At 54.5% G+C, this 17040-nt stretch overlaps 1 protein-coding gene across 2 annotated transcripts in view; it reads right to left on the bottom strand.

Moving 5' to 3' along the window:
* The window catches only part of KIRREL3 (kirre like nephrin family adhesion molecule 3), a 566546-nt gene that overhangs the window by 19983 nt on the left and 529523 nt on the right, over positions 1-17040 (bottom strand). For both annotated transcript variants that reach the window (XM_010353021.2, XM_010353020.2), the window contains exons 7-10: positions 13470-13575; positions 6570-6718; positions 4046-4173; positions 2324-2450 (exon numbers count right to left, since the gene is read on the bottom strand). In XM_010353021.2, coding sequence (XP_010351323.1) covers positions 2324-2450; positions 4046-4173; positions 6570-6718; positions 13470-13575 — 510 coding nt within the window. The remainder of the gene's footprint in view (positions 1-2323; positions 2451-4045; positions 4174-6569; positions 6719-13469; positions 13576-17040) is intronic.

Below are 17040 nucleotides of genomic sequence, written 5' to 3'. Positions count from 1 at the left end.
TAGCACCAGCTCCCTCCAGCCCATGCCCAGGTCCCATCCACTGGGCTTTACCCTCCTTCTGCCTGCTCTGCAGAAGCAGGAACAGACAGTTCACCCCCAGGAGGGTCTGGCGGGCTCCTCTCCAGGGCCACTGAACTCATCCCCCTGCCTCCAGGTGTGTGAGGCCACCCTAGTCCAGCAGAAATAAATGAGCAGCTTCTTTGCTTCCCTCCAATCCCTCCAGGTTTTCTCTGCCTGGAAGCCTTGGGGAGCTTGTGCTGGCAGGGGTGGAGGCAGAGGAGGGGAGAGAAAGAGACCTGGAGAGTGCAGATTCAACCTTGGTCAGCACCAGGGACTGGGTTTCAGTGTCCTCCCCATCCAAGAGAAATGTCCCTCCAGGCCTGTGTTCCCCAGGGGGCATTCTGTCCTCAAGAAATCTCTTTGTATCTCCCTTGGAAATGCCTGAACATCTAAAGTGACGGCAGATGTCAGCTCCTCCTTTATCCACCTGCTTTTTCCCAGAAACACCAATGCTCATTTAATGCTCCAGGCTTGGGGGCCCTGGAGTGTGTAAATGAGCGTGAGGGTTCTGGGCTGGTTGGTCATGGGGCCAGCAGAGCAGAGCCAGCTGCAGGCCCGGACAGCCTGACTTCCGAATGCCCTGGCTGGTGCGGGCTGTGTGGAGGGTCGCTGATTTCACTGGGGCCTGGAGCTCTGAGCTGAGTGTCAGACACCTGCGCTGAAAGGAAAAGGCTGCAGCCTGTGTTGCCATGGATATACAGAGGCGCGATCAGATGCTGTTATTTTTAGCCCTGCAGTGCCAATTTATTGGTGGTGTCCTGGGGACACGCAGGAAAGGCAGGAGGGCTCTGAGTCAGGGCTCTGCCAGGACAGGTGGCTGTGAACGTGCTGGGGTCTGGGTAGACTCAGCCTCCCTCTGGGGCTGCCACGACTCTGGGGTGGGGGGAGAGGAATGGAAATGCTGGGGGATGTGGGGGGAGCTAGTGAATGGGGACAGCAGAGAGGGCTGAGGAGACACCAAGCTGGTTTTGGTTTTCTAGCGAAGGGAATAGATGAGACCACCAGCAGGTGGCTTTCGGGTAGAGAGGACACTGAAGCCCACAGAGCTCATTTGGAGACCTCAGCTGGCCCCTCCCTAAGGCCGTGCTCTGGGGCCAGGACCCAGATGCCCTGCAAACGTTGGTGGCTCAGTTCCTGCAGGGGCCTAGAGCTTTGGGGTTTTCATCTGAGGCAGGCTATGGTGGGAACAGGGGCCTCCCAAAGGGCGGTGGGCATGACAGAGGTTGGGGGGGAGCCTTCGGAAATGGCAGAGGAGTCGAACTGGCAGCTTTGCTTTTTGCTCGTGGCCAAAGCACCTGATGGGGCAGGGACGTCCGCATTTGTGTCTTGGTGCCACAGCCTTCTTGGGTCTGGCCTGAGCCAGGTCCCAGCTTCTCCATGACTGTCCACACCCCATCATCCAGGCCTGGTCTGACGCCCTTGTCCCTACACATTTCATGTAATAGTCATTCATCTACTAACTCCCACCGTGAAAAGACTCCCCTGCTGTAATTATTTGTATTATCTATAATAAGACATGCTTCCTGCCCTCAAGGGGGCCCCTGAACACGTGGCCTCATGGAGATGGTGACAGGGGTCCCTGACTGGGTGGCTCACACACAACGGGAAGAGGCTGATCAGGAGGTGCAGAGATGCTCTCCTAAATTCCCATGGGGCCAGGAGAGGTGGCTCATGCCGATAATCCCAGCACTTTGGGAGGGCGAGGCAGCTGGCTCACTTGAGGTTAGGAGTTGGAGACCAGCCTGGCCAACGATGGTGAAACCCTGTCTTTACTAAAAATACAAAAATTAGCTGGGCATAGTGGCACATGCCCGTAGTCCCAGCTACTCAGGAGGTTGAGGTTGCAGTGAGCTGAGATCGTGTCACTGCATTCCAGTCTGGACAACAGACTCCATCTCAAAAAAAAAAAAAAATTCTCATGGGCCAAGGCCATGGTGAGTGGATGAAATACATTGGCCACCTAGTGACCTCTCTGATGCTTTGCTTCCTGGCCAGGATAAAATTCATCACCCACCACTCTTAGGGCTAAGACTCCTTCGAAGGTAACAAACAAAAAGAGAGGTGACCACAAAACTATCCAGGCCCTTCCTCCCTTGGCCTGGGTCTGACAGGGAATCCAGGAGGTGGACCTAATTGCTCTCTACCCACAGTTGGAGGTGACAGTAAGGCCCAGAGCCAATGACAGCTCCTTTGGGGCAATGCCAAGATGCCTGAGGTCCTTCTTCCCTCCCTCAGGCCTGGCTCACCCCAGTGAGGGTCTTACCATTGACAGTGAGGGTCACCTCTCTCTCCCCGGCTCCCACACGGGGCACCACAGCCCGGCACACGTACTTGCCCGCGTCCTCCTGGCGCACGGATTTGAGGGTGAGGGTCTTCTCATTGCTCAGGACCTAGGAGAATTGGCAGGCTCAGACACCAAGAGCAGGCGGAGGGGTACGCTCCGTCTCTGGGAACAGGGCAGCTGAGAGGCTGGCCTGGGGTAACACGCAGTCTCTGGCATCTCAGTAGGAAGCAAGGTGGGGAGGAAAGAGGCCAAAAATGTCCTGGCACAGACAATGCCTGTGGGCTGTACAGAGGAGACTCCACCAGCAGAGAGGCCGCCCCGTGTGGCTGAGGATGTTGCATCCCAGGCGCAGCCCTGTGGGCTGGGGGCACGCAGGGGTACATGTGCCGGAGGAGGGGGATGCCTGCCTGGGGACTTCCAGGCTTCCTCCTACAGGAACCTCCCTGTACCTGCGGTGGCTTCTCCTCTCCCAGGCTAGCCATGGGTGACATGACCCTACAGCTGAACTTCTTTGAGAGCCCCTGAACTTGTTTTCAGAGTCATTTTCAGGATCCCTTTGGGATACAGCTTGGAGTGATGAAAACAGGCTCTGGCATGAGCTTGGTCTGCGTTCAAATCCTGGCTCCAGCAGTGAACACCTGTGTCTCTCTGGTCAGTTGCTTATCTTCTCAGATGCTCACTTTCTGTCTATGTGTGGGGCCTGGCAGGATAATGTAGTATCTGCTACGTAACGGGCCACACAAAGATTGGTTTCCTTCTGGTCCCCCTGCTTCCCCATGCGAGGCTTTCCCCGCTTCTTCTTATGTGAGGACATCTGACAATCTCTCATGCACTGAAGAATACATACATCTTAAAAGAGGAACACAAAGGCCGGGTGCAGTGGCTCACGCCTGTAATCCCAGCACTTTGGGAGGCCAAGGTGGGCGGATCACTTGAGGTTGGGAGTTTGAGACCAGTGTGGCCAACATGGAGAAACCCTGTCTCTACTAAAAATACAAAATTAGCTGGGCATGGTGGCCCACGCCCGCTATTCCAGCCACTTGGGAGACTGAGGCAGGAAAATCTCTTGAACCCGGGAGGCGGAGGTTGTGGTGAGCCGAGATCACCCCATTGCACTCCAGCCTGGGCGACAAGAGCGAAACTCCACCTCAAAAACAAACAAACAAACAAACAAAAAGGAACACAAGAAAGTGAAGCCCAGGTCCAAGGCTAAAGGGTGGCTTTATTTGGGGGGAGTTACAAAATTTCTTTCTTTTCTTTCTCTCTCTCTCTCTCTCCCCCTCTCTTTCTTTTCTTTTTTTTGACAAGGTCTTGCTCTGTTGTCCAGGCTGGACTTAAACTCTTGAGCTCATGTGATCCACCCACCTCAGCCTCCTGAGTAGCTGGGACTACAGGTGTGTACCACTGTGCCCACTTGAAAAGCCTTTCTAGTGCCTTCCCTCCCAGCACGTTGGTGACCAACTTTTCTTATAAGGTTTAGGACAGGACAAGACTGCAATGGCTGAATGTGCTCAGGGTGGGACAGGCACATGAGGGTGCCTGGGTTCCCCCTCCTCTTTCTGGGGTCTTTCTCCCTGTGGCTTACACTGGAGGCTGACTCCCCCAGTCTAATAGTGAGAGAGTCCTGGGCAGCAGTTCCTTCTTGCCCCACTGTCCCCCACCCCCTGCCAGGGTGGCCCGAAGTCTGAGCTGCAGACTCACCACTCCAGAGCCCCGCTTCATCCAGACGATGGTCAGGGATGGGTTACCGGTCCAGGCGCAGCTGAAGATGGCATCAGAGCCCAGATCCACGAGCAAGGATTGGGGTTCTGTGGTCATCCGGGGCCCAACTGCAATGCGGGGAAGAAGGAGACAGGTTTAGGTGGCTGGGGAGCTCTGGGATCCTCCTTGCTGCTGCCTCCTTTCCCCCCCAGACCTTGACTGGGGGAAGGGAGGCAGCAGGGTACTTGTGCCACCTCAGTCGCTTCCATTTTAGTCATCTGCGCGGGCGGGGTCTGGGGTCTGGGACTGGGACTCAGGAAGTAAGGAGGGGACCCCTCTCCCGGAGGCTTCGCCTCTCTTGGGCCCACAGAGGTGGTCAGCAGCATGGGGCCTGGGAATAAGGTGCTGGGGACCAGGTTCTGCCTGGATTTACCCCCAGGGCTCTCATCCCCTTCCCTCTGTCTGGATCCCAAATGGTGCCAGAAAGCTGGGGAAGCCCCCCCATCCCAGTGGCAGGCATGGGCCCTCCTCCTGTCCTGGGGATGTGGGCCCTTGGGATCTTCATGCCTCTGCCTTCAAGCTTGCTCCCCTCTCCTCCAGCCTCAGCCTTCATGACCTGGTGCACCTCTGGGGTGGGATGGGGGCTCTGAGATGCAGGGTGATGGAGACACGGCTCTCGTGATCCACTCCTCCTCCCCCAGCGTTTCCCACCCAGTGCTCTCAGGCCACCGTCCTATTCCAGCCATTCCGGTCTCTGTGTCAGCCCCACTGCAGCAGAGCAGCCCTGGGTTCCACTTCCCACCCCTCTGCTAAGCATTGAAGAGCTGAACGCAGGCTCCTCTCCACCTTCTCCAGCACGTCTGGAGCTTCCTGTAGACCAAGCTTGGTCTACACAGTGGGGGCTGTGGGGGGATTCCAGGCCCAGGGTCCGACCTTGGCTAGGCAGGTCTCAGAGTGCTCCTTCCAGGGAGCAGACAGAGCCTGAAGCCTGGTGCCAGGAGACTGGGATTTGTCCCCTGATGTAAAAAGGGAGTAACAGCACTTTCTTCTAAGGCTTCGAGGGAGAGGGGAAGGGTCAGACTTTTTAAAGTTTGTAAAAGCGAGTTTAAAACTGTAAGGGGCAGTGTATGAGCTAATGATGCTTATTTTGAACACATCCAGCCAGTTAGTCCATGGCAATGCGCTACCTTGCTGTGGGTCCCTGCAGGCCTCCAGTGGAAAAGAGGGGATGGGCCAGGCGCGGTGGCTCACGCCTGTAACCCCAACACTTTGAGAGGCCAAGGTGGGTAGATCACGAGGTCAGGTCAGGAGATCTAGACCATCCTGGCCAATATGGTGAAAGCGTCTCTGCTAAAAATGAGACCATCCTGGCCAACATGGCGAAACCGTCTCTACTAAAAATACAAAAATTATCTAGGTGTGGTGGCGCGTGCCTGTAGTCCCAGCTACTGGGGAGGCTGAGGCGGGAGAATCTCTTGAACCAGGGAGTCAGAGGTTGCAGTGAGTAGAGATCTTGCCACTGCACTCCAGCCTGGCGGCAGAGTGAGACTCTGTTTCAAAAAAAAAAAAAGAAAAGAAAAGAAAAAGAGAGTATATCCATGAGTCCCCTCAGTGGAAGGCAGTGGAATGTGTGTGGATGGGCAATGGATTTGGTCATTGCCCAGGTTCATTTCTCATTTGGCCACTTACTGTGTGACCTCAGACCTCCGTCTCCTCATTCAGATGATGGGAATAATAATATCTACCCATGATGGCCTGCATGCTTGTGTCCCCTGTCAACCCTGCAATTGAGCTCATGTGATCCTCCCACCTCCGCTTCCTGAGTAGCTGGGACTACAGGTGTGTACTACTGTGCCCGCTTGAAAAGCCTTTCTAGTGCCTTCCCTCCCAGCACGTTGGTGACCACCTACTTTTCTTATAAGGTTTAGGACAGGGCAAGACTGCAATGGCTGAATGTGCTCAGGGTGGGACAGGCACATGAGGGTGCCTGGGCTCCCCCTCCTCTTTCTGGGGTCTTTCTCCCTGTGGGAGAAAGTTGAAATCCTTGCCCCTGTGGGATGGTAGTAGTAGGAGGAGCTTTCTGGGGAGCAGGGGGATTAGATCATGAGAGTGGAGCCCTCATGATGAGATTAGTGCCCTTGGAATAAAGGCCCCAAGAGCTTGCTTTTCTCTTTCTCTCTGCCATGGGATGCCACAGCAAGAAGGCAGCTGCCTACAAGCCAGGAAGAGAGTCCCCACCAGAACCCACCATGATGGCACCCTGATTTCAGCCATTTAAGCCACCGAGTCTACAGTAACGTGTCATAGCAGCCCCAGCCAAGACCCTGACTCATGGGGTCATTACAGGGATCAAAATAAACATGAAACACCGGACAAAGCAGGTTTTCGTCGAGTGCAAAGCATCCTACGTCATAACGCATGAAGCTTGTGTTGTGTGCAATGAATCAAGCCCTGGTTTCTCCAGCTCTAAGCAGAAGCCACCGGATGCCTGCTCGCCTGGGGAAGTCTGCATCACTGCACTCACAGTAGACGTCAACCGTGCGGCTGAGGTTGGTGCTGCCCAGGGCATTGGTCACCTCGCAGGAGACAGGCTCTGAGAAGTACGTGTAGTCCACTGTGGTCCTGTACACCTCTCCAGATGCCTCCTTGATGATCTGGCCCCGCTTGGCCCACCTGCAACAAAGGCCAGGGGCTGATGTGGGCCTTAAGTGGCAAGGCCAACCCTCTGGGAGCTGGATGCATCCATCCCACGGGAAAATGAGGCCTGGGGTGGGCGGCAAGTTGTGGGGGTCCTATGGGGTCCCTCGAGGGGAATCTTCACAGAGGGGCTACTTCAAGGGCTCAGAAGGAGTTGGTTTTGCTCCCACCCAGGCAGTTGTGAAGGTGGCAGGCTTTGGTTTGTGGTCACCAGGCAGTCAGTGGCACTCAACAAGTGGGTTATTCTGGAGGGGGTGAGTGGATGACTCAGCTGGTCAGCCCATCTGCTGGCTAGATGACGGAAAATCCAGCTATCAGTGGGCAGACAGCTGGCTGTCCTGCTCTGAACTGGATCATGGGCCCCTTTGGAAAAGAAGGAGGCCAAGTCCTTGACCTCAAAGGCCAGGGTCAAACGGAGCACACCCCTACATGCATGCTCATACGTGTGCATGAGCGCGCACACACACACTGACAAGGCGAGAAGCTGTGGGAGAGGTATGCCGTAGGGGTTCCATCTCCCATCCAAACAGTGGAATACTAATACTCATCAGGAGAAGTGGCGTGAGCGAGTGGCCCTGGCTGTCCCTCTTTCCTCTCGACCAGCTCTCAGCTCTCCTGTCCTGTTCTGCCTCCTGCCTCCATGGGGTTCTGCATGGTGCCTCCTCACCCCAGAAAGTCCTCCCAGTTTCCCCAGATGACACTTGCTCTTCTTCCTGCCTGGCCTCCGCCCTTGCAGCCTGGCTTTGCTCCTCTGAGGCAGTGGCTCCGTCAGCACTGGATTGGTGAGGTGATGTGAGTCGTAAGGCTCTTTTGTCAGCCAGTCGGTACCACACAATAAGGGAGGACAAGAGGCCTCTGGCTTGCTTTGGATCTGGTTCTGGGGCAGTGACCCCTCTGTTGGACCAGTGACCCAGCAGCCTGCTGTGTGCAGGAAGCACTGGAGCCTCACAGGGGGGTATGTGTGTACACATGTATGTGTGTGCATGTGTGTGTTCATGTGAGTGTGTGCAGGTGTGCATATGAAAATGCATGTGCGAGTGTGCATGTGCATGTGTGTGTGTGCATGTGTGAGTGTGTCCATGTGCACGTGTGCATGCATGAGTGTGTGCATGTGTGAGTGTGGGCATTGTGTGTCCATGTGCATGTGTGCATGTGTGTGTGCATGTGTGAGTGTGGGTATGAGTGTGTGCATGTGTCCATGTGTGTGCATGTGTGAGCATGTGCATGCGTGAGCATGTACATATGTAAGCATGTGCATGTGTGCATGTGTGTGTGCATATGTATGTCTCTGTGTGCATGTGTGTGTGCATATGTGTGTGTCCGTGTGTGTGCATGTGTGAGTGTGTGCATGTGTGCATGTGTGTGTGTACATGTGTCCGTGTGTGTGCATGTGTGAGCGTGTGCATGTGTGTGCATGAGTGCATGTGTGTATGTGTGTGTCCGTGTGTGTGCATGTGTGAGCGTGTGCATGTGTGCGCATAGGCAAGTGTGTCCGTATGTGTGCATGTGTGCATATGTGTGTGCATATGTGCGTATGCGTGTGTGCATGTGTGTCCATGTGCATGTGTTTGCATGTGTGTCTATGTGCATGTGTGCATGTGCATGTGCCAGTGTGTGCATGTGAATGTGTGAGTGTGCATGTGTAAGCACGTGCATGTGTGTGTGCATATGTGTCCGTATGTGTGCATGTGTGAGCGTGTGCATGTGTAAGCATGTGCATGTGTGTCCATGTGTAAGCGTGTGCATGTGTGTGCATATGCGAGTGTGTCCATGTGTGAGTGTGTGCATGTGTGTCCATGTGCATGTGTGAATGTGTTCATGTGCATGTGTGCATGTGAGTGCATGTGTGTCCATGTGCATGTATACATGTGTGTGTCCATGTACATGTGTGCATGTGTGAGCGTGTGCATGTGAGGGCATGTGCATGTGTGAGCGTGTGCATGTGAGGGCATGTGCATGTGTGAGCGTGTGCATGTGAGGGCATGTGCATGTGAGGGCGTGTGCATGTGTGGGCGTGTGCATGTGAGGGCATGTGCATGTGAGGGCGTGTGCATGTGAGGGCATGTGCATGTGTGAGCGTGTGCATGTGCATATGCATGTGAAGTTGGGGGCTTCCTTACGGATCTCCAGGGAAAGAGTTCTCCGTTTCTCCTGGTTTAATCCTATTCTGGCCAACATTCTGTTTTTGAAACCACATAACTTCTTTTCAGGCTCCTCCCATTGCAGTTGAAGTGTCTTTCGGGGAGTTTGTCTTTCCAGAGCTGCAGAGGCTCGTTGCCTCCAGAAGCGTCACCCTGCAGCCACTGCTCCCTGGAACTGCAGTGTCTCTGCCCCCCTGCTTTGCCTCCCCTTTATCTTATTCCTGGAGTCTTTCCTGGCACCACAGATGCCGTCTCCTACCCTTCCCTCCGTTAGCTTCTTGCCGTCTGGCCCATCCAGCCCTAGAGATGGCTGTTTCTCGGCGTCACACAGAACACCTAGGCTGGCACCACGCAGTTGTTATTGCAAATTAATATTGGGTAATTATTAAGAACACAATTAATAATAGCAATTGTAGTTTAACAATAGAGCAAACCATAGCTCCCTTAGAGCTTAAGTAGCTTCCCAGTAAGCCATTATGTGTTACTCATGTGTTGTTTCAATTTCTAACTTTAATTTAATGACCAGACTTAAGAGTCAAGCCGGCCCCTGCCTGCGGCAAATGAATTCAGTTCCAGGCACAGCTGGGGAAGTGTGTCCAGCCCTGCAGTTCCTTCCACCCTGCTCAGGCGAGGGGGCCAGGTGGTGGATGCAGCGGGAGGCCAGGCGGGGAGCTGGCTGGGCTGGGAGGGCAGGGATCCCCGGCTGCTCACAGCTCTGGGTGCCGGGCGGGGGTGGAGGGTTTGGGCGCAGGTGATTGGGCCAAGCATGCGTCTTCCTCAGGGCTTCCTGGAGAAGACGCAACTCTCTCCTCTCCTTTCCTTCCAGGGCCCCTCACCAGGAGCATCACGGAGCGTGGAAGCCCCACCTGCTTGGCCCCGAGTTATCAGCAGAACTGCTGCTGGCTCCAGGCGCCAAGGTTCCCTGCCCTCCCTGTCCTCTCCTCTCATGGTGAGGGAGCCGGAGAAGGAAGAGGAAGGGGCCCGCTGTGGGGGCTGGGTCTGCAGAAGCCCAAGCCAGGCCTTCTGGGGAGGTGCCTCCGCAGCCGACAGAGCCCCCAGCTCAATCTCGCCCAGCTGGTCTTTCTTCCCCTTCTACATTGAAAAGCTCTCTGAGGGGTCCCTGCCAAAAACACAGACACTCAAACAACTGCATCCACGCAGTTGGCCAAGGATCCAGGCCAAGAGCTAAAGAGTGAGTCCCGCCCCACCCTCTTCGTGCCTCTTCTGATTTTGGTGCAGTTTCTTCTTCCCTGTCCTTTCTCTTCGTCTCCTCTCCTTTCCCAACCCACCTCCCCCGACTCACTGTTGCTTCCCCACCTCTCCCAGCCCCTCTGAAAGTGGAGTCAGCTTAAGCCTCTCCCAATCAATGTCTAATTTGGTCTGAACAAATGTAAGATGATTATTTATATCACAGAATCAGGGGACCCGGCGTGTCACAGCAGCCAGGTTGTCCTCAAATAGCCCAAGGTTTTATCTCTGGTGGGGGGGCCACATCCTGCTATCTGCTGGGGAACACTGAGAGACTCTCAGAGGAAAGGGCCCCAAAGCACTTTGGGCTCCTGGTCCCTAGGAGCATCTGCAGTGACACCCTCATGCCACTCAGGCCTCCTTCCCAGACACTGGGATGGAGGAGGGCGTTCTCTCTAGTTTCAGAGATGACAGCCTCTTAGTGAGAGCAGGGAGGAAGTTATCAAGATGAATGAAAGTAAAGAAACAAAGATTCCTGTAATCTTGTCAGTTAGTTGGGAAAAATCAATGTACTTATGTGAAGAGATTTGCTTATGACTTTCTTCTTGGATCCCAACATTGTATCTGAACACCTGGCTGCTTGGTGAGACCTTGCTGCAGTGAAGGGGCTGAGCGAGTGTGGGTGGGTGCAGGCGCCCACCACCTCCCTTCTCTGTGGCCCCTCCACCTCCTCCCTTCCCAGGCCACTCCAGCTCTCTGGCATTAACCTGGGGGCCGGAAGTGCTCCCTGAAAGCCTCTGGAGTCCTGGAGGGAGATGACCCCTCAGTGAGGTGTTTTCAGGACCCTTCACTAATCAGAAGGCCATGAGGGAAGGTGACCAGTAAGAACTAGTGACTCTCTGCAGGACACCCTGCCCTCCCAGCCTCTCAGCTCCTGCGGTATTGGAGGGGCTGGCTGTGATATTGTGAGCCCCAGGGGAGTATGAAAGGGAGGACCCACAGGCCACCTGTAGCCCAGGGAAGCCTGCATGTTCTCTGCTTATTCATTAACTTTTCAGCTTGCAAAAAACAAACTTCGGAATTACAGAAAAGTTGCAAGAATAGTCCCATTAGCTGCCACCCTCCCATCGCCCAGATTCACCAGTTGTTAACATTTTCTCACACGTGCTTTGCAGTGACCTCTCCTCTCCTCCCACTTTCTTCTCCTTCCTATTATTGATGTTCTGCTTTTTTGAGGTTGGTGACTCTGGGAATCAGGCCCAGCACTTGGTTTCCTGGGTGTTTGCTCAACCTGTCTGGGTCAGTAGGCAGGTGTATAGTGGCCTGGGGGTGGAGGGGTCAGGTCCCAGGGCGTGCAGCCCTGCTGTCTGCCCAGCCCACCCATCACTGGGTCCCCAGGTGACCGGAGCCTGGCAGTGAGGGGAAATGAAAGTTGAAAGTTGTGTGTCCTGGTCTCTGGGGCACCCAACAGGCATTCTAAGGGCAGCTGTGAGGGTGAATAGGGGTGCTTGCAGGGTGGTCTGTGAGTGTGAAGGGCTGCCCTGGGAAACTAGCACGACAGGTATTTTCTGGGCATGTTGTACCCAGTGTTTAGGGACCAGAAGCAGAGACCTGGGAGCAGACAGAGGAGAGAAGCTGAACTTGTACAGAGGAACCCAGGCCTGGCAGGTGCAGCGTGGATGCCCAGGGCCAGGAAGTCTCATCAGGCTCCTCTCCTGTGTCTTCAGTGGCTTCTGAATAGATGCCAGACCACAGCCAAACCAGACTTGCCCCCTGGACCTGGCTGGATCCACATGATTCCAGGGAGCCTGGAGTCCTTGGCTCAGAAGGGACCCTGGAGGTCATCTGATCTTTCTTCTGACTCCAGTCAAGCGAATGGTTAAATTGGACAGGACAGATGGGTTTCATCCTATTTTAAAATATCCTTGGGGATAGGGACTCTGTGCTCTGCCTCTGCCTGGGTTTCTGACTCCAGTGCTGCTTAATTATGCACTCTGCAGGGAGCACCTCCTCCTGTCCAACCTGAATCCCTGGCTGTCCCTGTGGTCCATTTCCTTCCATTCTGCCCACTGGGGCCACACTGCCTCTTGTCTTCCCTGTTCTTCACTCCCCCAGGCCGGCTTATTTCCTAGGCTGAGACCATTAGTATCACTGGCCTTTGCCGATGCTGCATCTTAATGACCCAGATCAATGGCAGAGGTGACGCCTGGGCTCTACCCCCAAGCCTGGTCTGGTGGAAAGAGACCAGGCTGAGTCAGGGCCATGGCATGTTCCACATGGCACCCAAAAGGAGGCGAGTCTGCCCTTGAGTGCCTCCAAGGTCGCTTAGTCTCCTAGAGTCTTGTGCAGAGCCCAGGCAGAAGGGCGCCCAGAGGAGCAGCCTGTGTGTTTACTGGATCAGTCAGACACATTTAAGGAGTATCTGGTTTATGCCACGTGCTGTGCCGCATGCTGAGAGCCATCAGTGACTGAATTGCAGTTCCTGCCTTCATGAAGCTCTGTCACAAGGCAGAAACAAGTTAAAAAAAAAAAAACAGGGATGCTTTGGCTGGGCGCCGTGGCTCATGCCTGTAATCCCAGCAGTTTGGGAGGCCGAGGCGGGGGGATCACGAGATCGAGATCGAGATCAGGAGATCGAGACCATCCTGGCTAACATGGTGAAACCCCGTCTCTACTAAAAATACAAAAAAAAAAAAAAAAAAAAAAATGAGCCGGGCGTAGTGGTGGGCGCCTGTAGTCTCAGCTACTCGGGAGGCTGAGGCAGGAGAATGGCGTGAACCCAGGAGGCAGAGCTTGCAGTGAGCCGAGATTGTGCCACTGTGCTCCAGCCTGGGTGACAGAGTGAGACTCCGTCTCAAAACAAAAACAAAAACAAAAACAAAAACAAAAACAAAAACACACACAACAAAAAAACCAAACAGTGATGCTTTTATCCATGTTGTGAGCAAGAGACACACAGGGGCCATGAGCATGTGTGATCCCGGATGCTCACTGGACCGGGCTGGAGCCCAGACATCCTGACCCACCCAGGTGAACCAGTCTGATGGGCACAAGACTAGAACGGAGGTTCTGATCTTGCTGCTTCTCCTGATTGTTCTTTTTTTTTTTCCCTGAGTCTTTCCCACGTTCGGAGTGTGGGATAAACAGGCTATTCAAGCAGAAGGCGTGAGTCCTGCTTCCTCCAGTGGAAGAGGGCACGTGCATGCACAGAGAAGAGGAAGGGTCCACCCGGCCACCAGGCAGCCGGGTGCAAGGGAAAGGGAAGAAGGCTACTGGACACGCGATGTGGACCAGGCACACGCTGTGGCCATGCTAAGGACCCTAAGTGACATCCTACCTGAGAGGCATGAGGGTGGGGGCCAGTGGCCAGGCCAGGCCTCCTCAGCAGTGACTCTCACCTGTACTGGGTGACAGCTGGGTTGGCCTTTGCAGAGCAGTGGAAAGTCACGACGTTGTCCTCCAGCACTGGCTGTGGCTCCACCGAGAGGTTGACCAGTGGGGGATCTGCAGGGAGAGGGCAGTCACTTGTAGACCCGAGAAAGAATGGGGGCAGGGAGATCCTGGGTGACTTGGAGGGTAGAGCCAGAGACTCCACCACCCAGGAACCCTCAGAGCAGCCACCACCCTGGTGGTCTCCAGGAAGTTGGGGGCTCCATGGAATGTGCCTGCTTCAGATAGTCCTGGAAGTGGGATCAGGGCTCCCCCGTGGACTTGGGGCCTGGTGTTGACACGAACCCCAAGCCAGGAAGCTTCAGCCTTGGGTCCAGGGGTTTCCCATCCTCCAGCTTTCGGGCAGAACAAAATACTCCAGGAAGGAGAAGTGAGAAGAGGGGTGCAGAGCAGAGAGGGGCGGGTGGACACTCAGCCTCACTTCAGTGCAGACTGTCTTTGAAATGTCTGTTTATTATCTCTTTTCTGTAAAGGTTCTGGGGCATTTGTTAACTTGAAAGCGGCATTTACACCCTTTCATCAGCCTAATCATCTCCACTCAGTCCTGGCTGGTGGCCCACGGCCTCAGCTCCCCAGGGTGGGGCTTGCTTTCTCATTTGACATGATAAGAAGCCAGGCTCTGAAGTGCTAAATGGTGGGAGGGGGAGGAGACAGAAAGTCAGAGAGAGAAAAAGTCAGGGAGACAGGAACCAGAGACACAGAGACACACAGAGAGATCTGTACAGAAGGGACCGGAGGCTGACAGTGAGACATGTACACAGAGGAGAGACATGGAGACCACAGAGGAAGAGAGATTATGTGTGTGTGTGTATGTGTATGTGTGTGCATGTGTGTGTATATGTGTGTATGCATGTGTGCATGTGTGTATGCATGCGTGTATGTGTGTGTGTATGTGTGTGTGTGTAGAGAGACAGAGAAAGAGAGACAAAGATGAGGAAGTGACAGGGACAGAGAGAGACATAGGCTGAGAGACAGAAAGACACACACATAGAAATTGAGAAGTGCAGAGAAAGGGTGAGAAAAAGAGACAGAAATCTAGAGAAGCAGAGGGCAGACTGATGGAGAGACGGAGAGACTGACCTGTTTGCAGACTGTGAATCAGACAAGGATTTCAGACCAAAAGCAGAAAAGGCCACAGAGACCCAGCACACAGGGCCCGACAATGATGGCGTTAGAGAGAAAGACCAAGTCAAACTACGAGGAAAAGGAGGAGCAGACACTGCAGGATAGGAAGATGGAAACAGCTCGAGAGGGCTGCACTAGAGAGGCAGAGAGGTGGGAATGGTTTCCGTCAGCCTGGCCTTGCCCAGCTCAGGGGCAGCTGGCTCTGGACCCTCTCCAGAGGCTGGTGTCAGCCCCGCTGCTGGGCTCCCGGCGGCCCCCAGGCCTGGGCACCTCCGGGGCATCCACACACCGAGGGAGGGGGGATGATGAGCCAGTTCCCATCCTTCTTCCCTGTCATGGCCCAGAGGTCTGGCTGAGTTGAGTGGGCAGCCCAGGACGTGGTCCCCATGGACAAGCTGGGCCCTGGGCCGCATCTTCTGGGTCAGTTCCCACCAACAAGCAGAGTAAATTGCAGGAAAGTCACGAGGACTTCTAGGGGTCCAGCCCATTTCCAGAAAAAGAAGTAAAGAAGCCAGTTTCTCAGAGGTAATGAGGAAAAATGCTGGTCTCTCTGGGTCCCCGTGGGGGCACCACAAAGGGACCAGCTGGCCCAGTTGGTCTGGGCTCTGGTTGGGACTATAGTGGGGTCCTGAGAGCCTCAGAGAGTCATACACTCAGCCTCTCAGCTGCAGACTGAGCCGGCCTTACCCTGGAGTTGGAATCACGTAACTGCTCAGCCGCCCTCTGCCTGCTGGTGCCCAAGAGGAACCTGCCTCCCCTGGTATCTGCCGGCACTGGGAAGAGAGCTCTGTTTTCTGAGTAGCAGGTGGCCGACTGTGCTGGGGAGCCTGTTCTCCCACATTTTCCCCAGTTCCGGACGGGGGACCACAAATTCAGGACATATCCGCTCCTGGTGCGGCCGGCCTGCCTGCCTTTCATGGGGAATTACAAGGGAAGTGAGGGTATTTCTGTGATCTCAGTCCTAGTTTTAAGGCATAATTCAAGTGGTCACAAAGATGGGGTGACAAGGAGTAGCCACAAGAACTCTCCTCCTACCCCCAGAACCCCCTGGCCTCTCCTCGAAGCCGCACCCTAGCTTCCAGGGCAAGGCTGAATCAGGAGCCCCAGCCCTCTTTCCGTGCAAGGCTGACTGGCTGAGCTGGGCGTCCGTGGGACCCTACGTAGAGAACATGGACACCCAGGGAGGAGCCTGCAATTTACCATGGGCTGGAGAAGCAGCGGTGAGGCAGAGGAACTTGGGAATTGCCACCTGGATCCAAACGCATGGCCGGCCCATGCCCTCGCATTATGAAGGCCAACGCTGGGAGGTGAGTACCTACCCCAAGTCTGGTTTGAGGAGGTGAGTGCCAGTCCCATAGACTCGAAGGACCCATCAGAGAACTTGGGGGGGGCTGTGCCAGGAGGCCCTTCCCTCACCTGGGAGTCCTTTCTAAAGTGATGAGGTCTGAGAGGCAGGGAGGTGGGGCAGGGAGGTGGGGCACACAGCTGCTGTAGGACCTTCCTGCTGCCCGATGCCTCTTCACACCCCTGCCATGATCAGCTCACCGTGAGGCCTCTCTCCTGCACTTTCCCTTCCTCTTAGCATCGTCTTTGGTGATCACCTGCCCTGAAGCGACTCACAAGGCTTCCACACTCACTGGCCTTATCTGCACCTCCACCCCAAGACCAGAGGTGCCCAAGCTTCTCTCTCCACTTTTGCTGGTGTACAAAATATAAATTTTCAGGAGTCTGCCAAGCTCCAGAGGTATAAATAGTTTATGTCATATCCAACTATTAAACATGATTTTAATCCCACTTGTGATGTCGGCAGCATAACTTGCAAGAGGGCAGCTTTGATGTAGCTGGTGGAACTGAGATCACATTGAACAGATGTTACAGCTGGGAGTCTGTTAGTGTTTCTATCCACCCGTGTGTGTGCGTGTGTGTGTGTTTTCAGAGGAAGTATTACATGGAGGAGAGGGTGGGAAAAGAGAGAATCTTCATGACTCAGTGATTTTATAGCACATTCATTTGAAACTTGGCAGCTGGACACAGAGTCCAGATGTGGTGAGGCTTTGGGGGTGTTAAGCTTTCTCTCCCATTACTCAATCTGAGGGCTTTGTCTTCCGTTGGGTAACATATGAAGACCAAGAGAAACAAACAACAAATGTGCTTTTGCTGAGTTTGGATGCTTCTTGGTTGACTGAGAAAATAAGCAGGTTCGCAAAGGCAGCTCTGATGCAGCCCATGGTGTCCTTAGTAAACAGTTGGATGTTGACCGAATGAACAAATGAATAAATGGAGGAGGAGCTGGAGCAGGAGGAGGGGGAAGGAGGGAGGGAGCGGGTGGACAATGTGTGTTTTGCTTGGCAAGCACATATAAGCACCTTCAGGCTAGGGGCAGTGAGTGCGGGG

The sequence above is a fragment of the Rhinopithecus roxellana genome, chromosome 15, assembly GCF_007565055.1.
Source record: "Rhinopithecus roxellana isolate Shanxi Qingling chromosome 15, ASM756505v1, whole genome shotgun sequence".
Classification (NCBI taxonomy): Eukaryota; Metazoa; Chordata; class Mammalia; order Primates; family Cercopithecidae; genus Rhinopithecus; species Rhinopithecus roxellana.
This window is presented reverse-complemented; position numbering and strand designations above follow the sequence as displayed.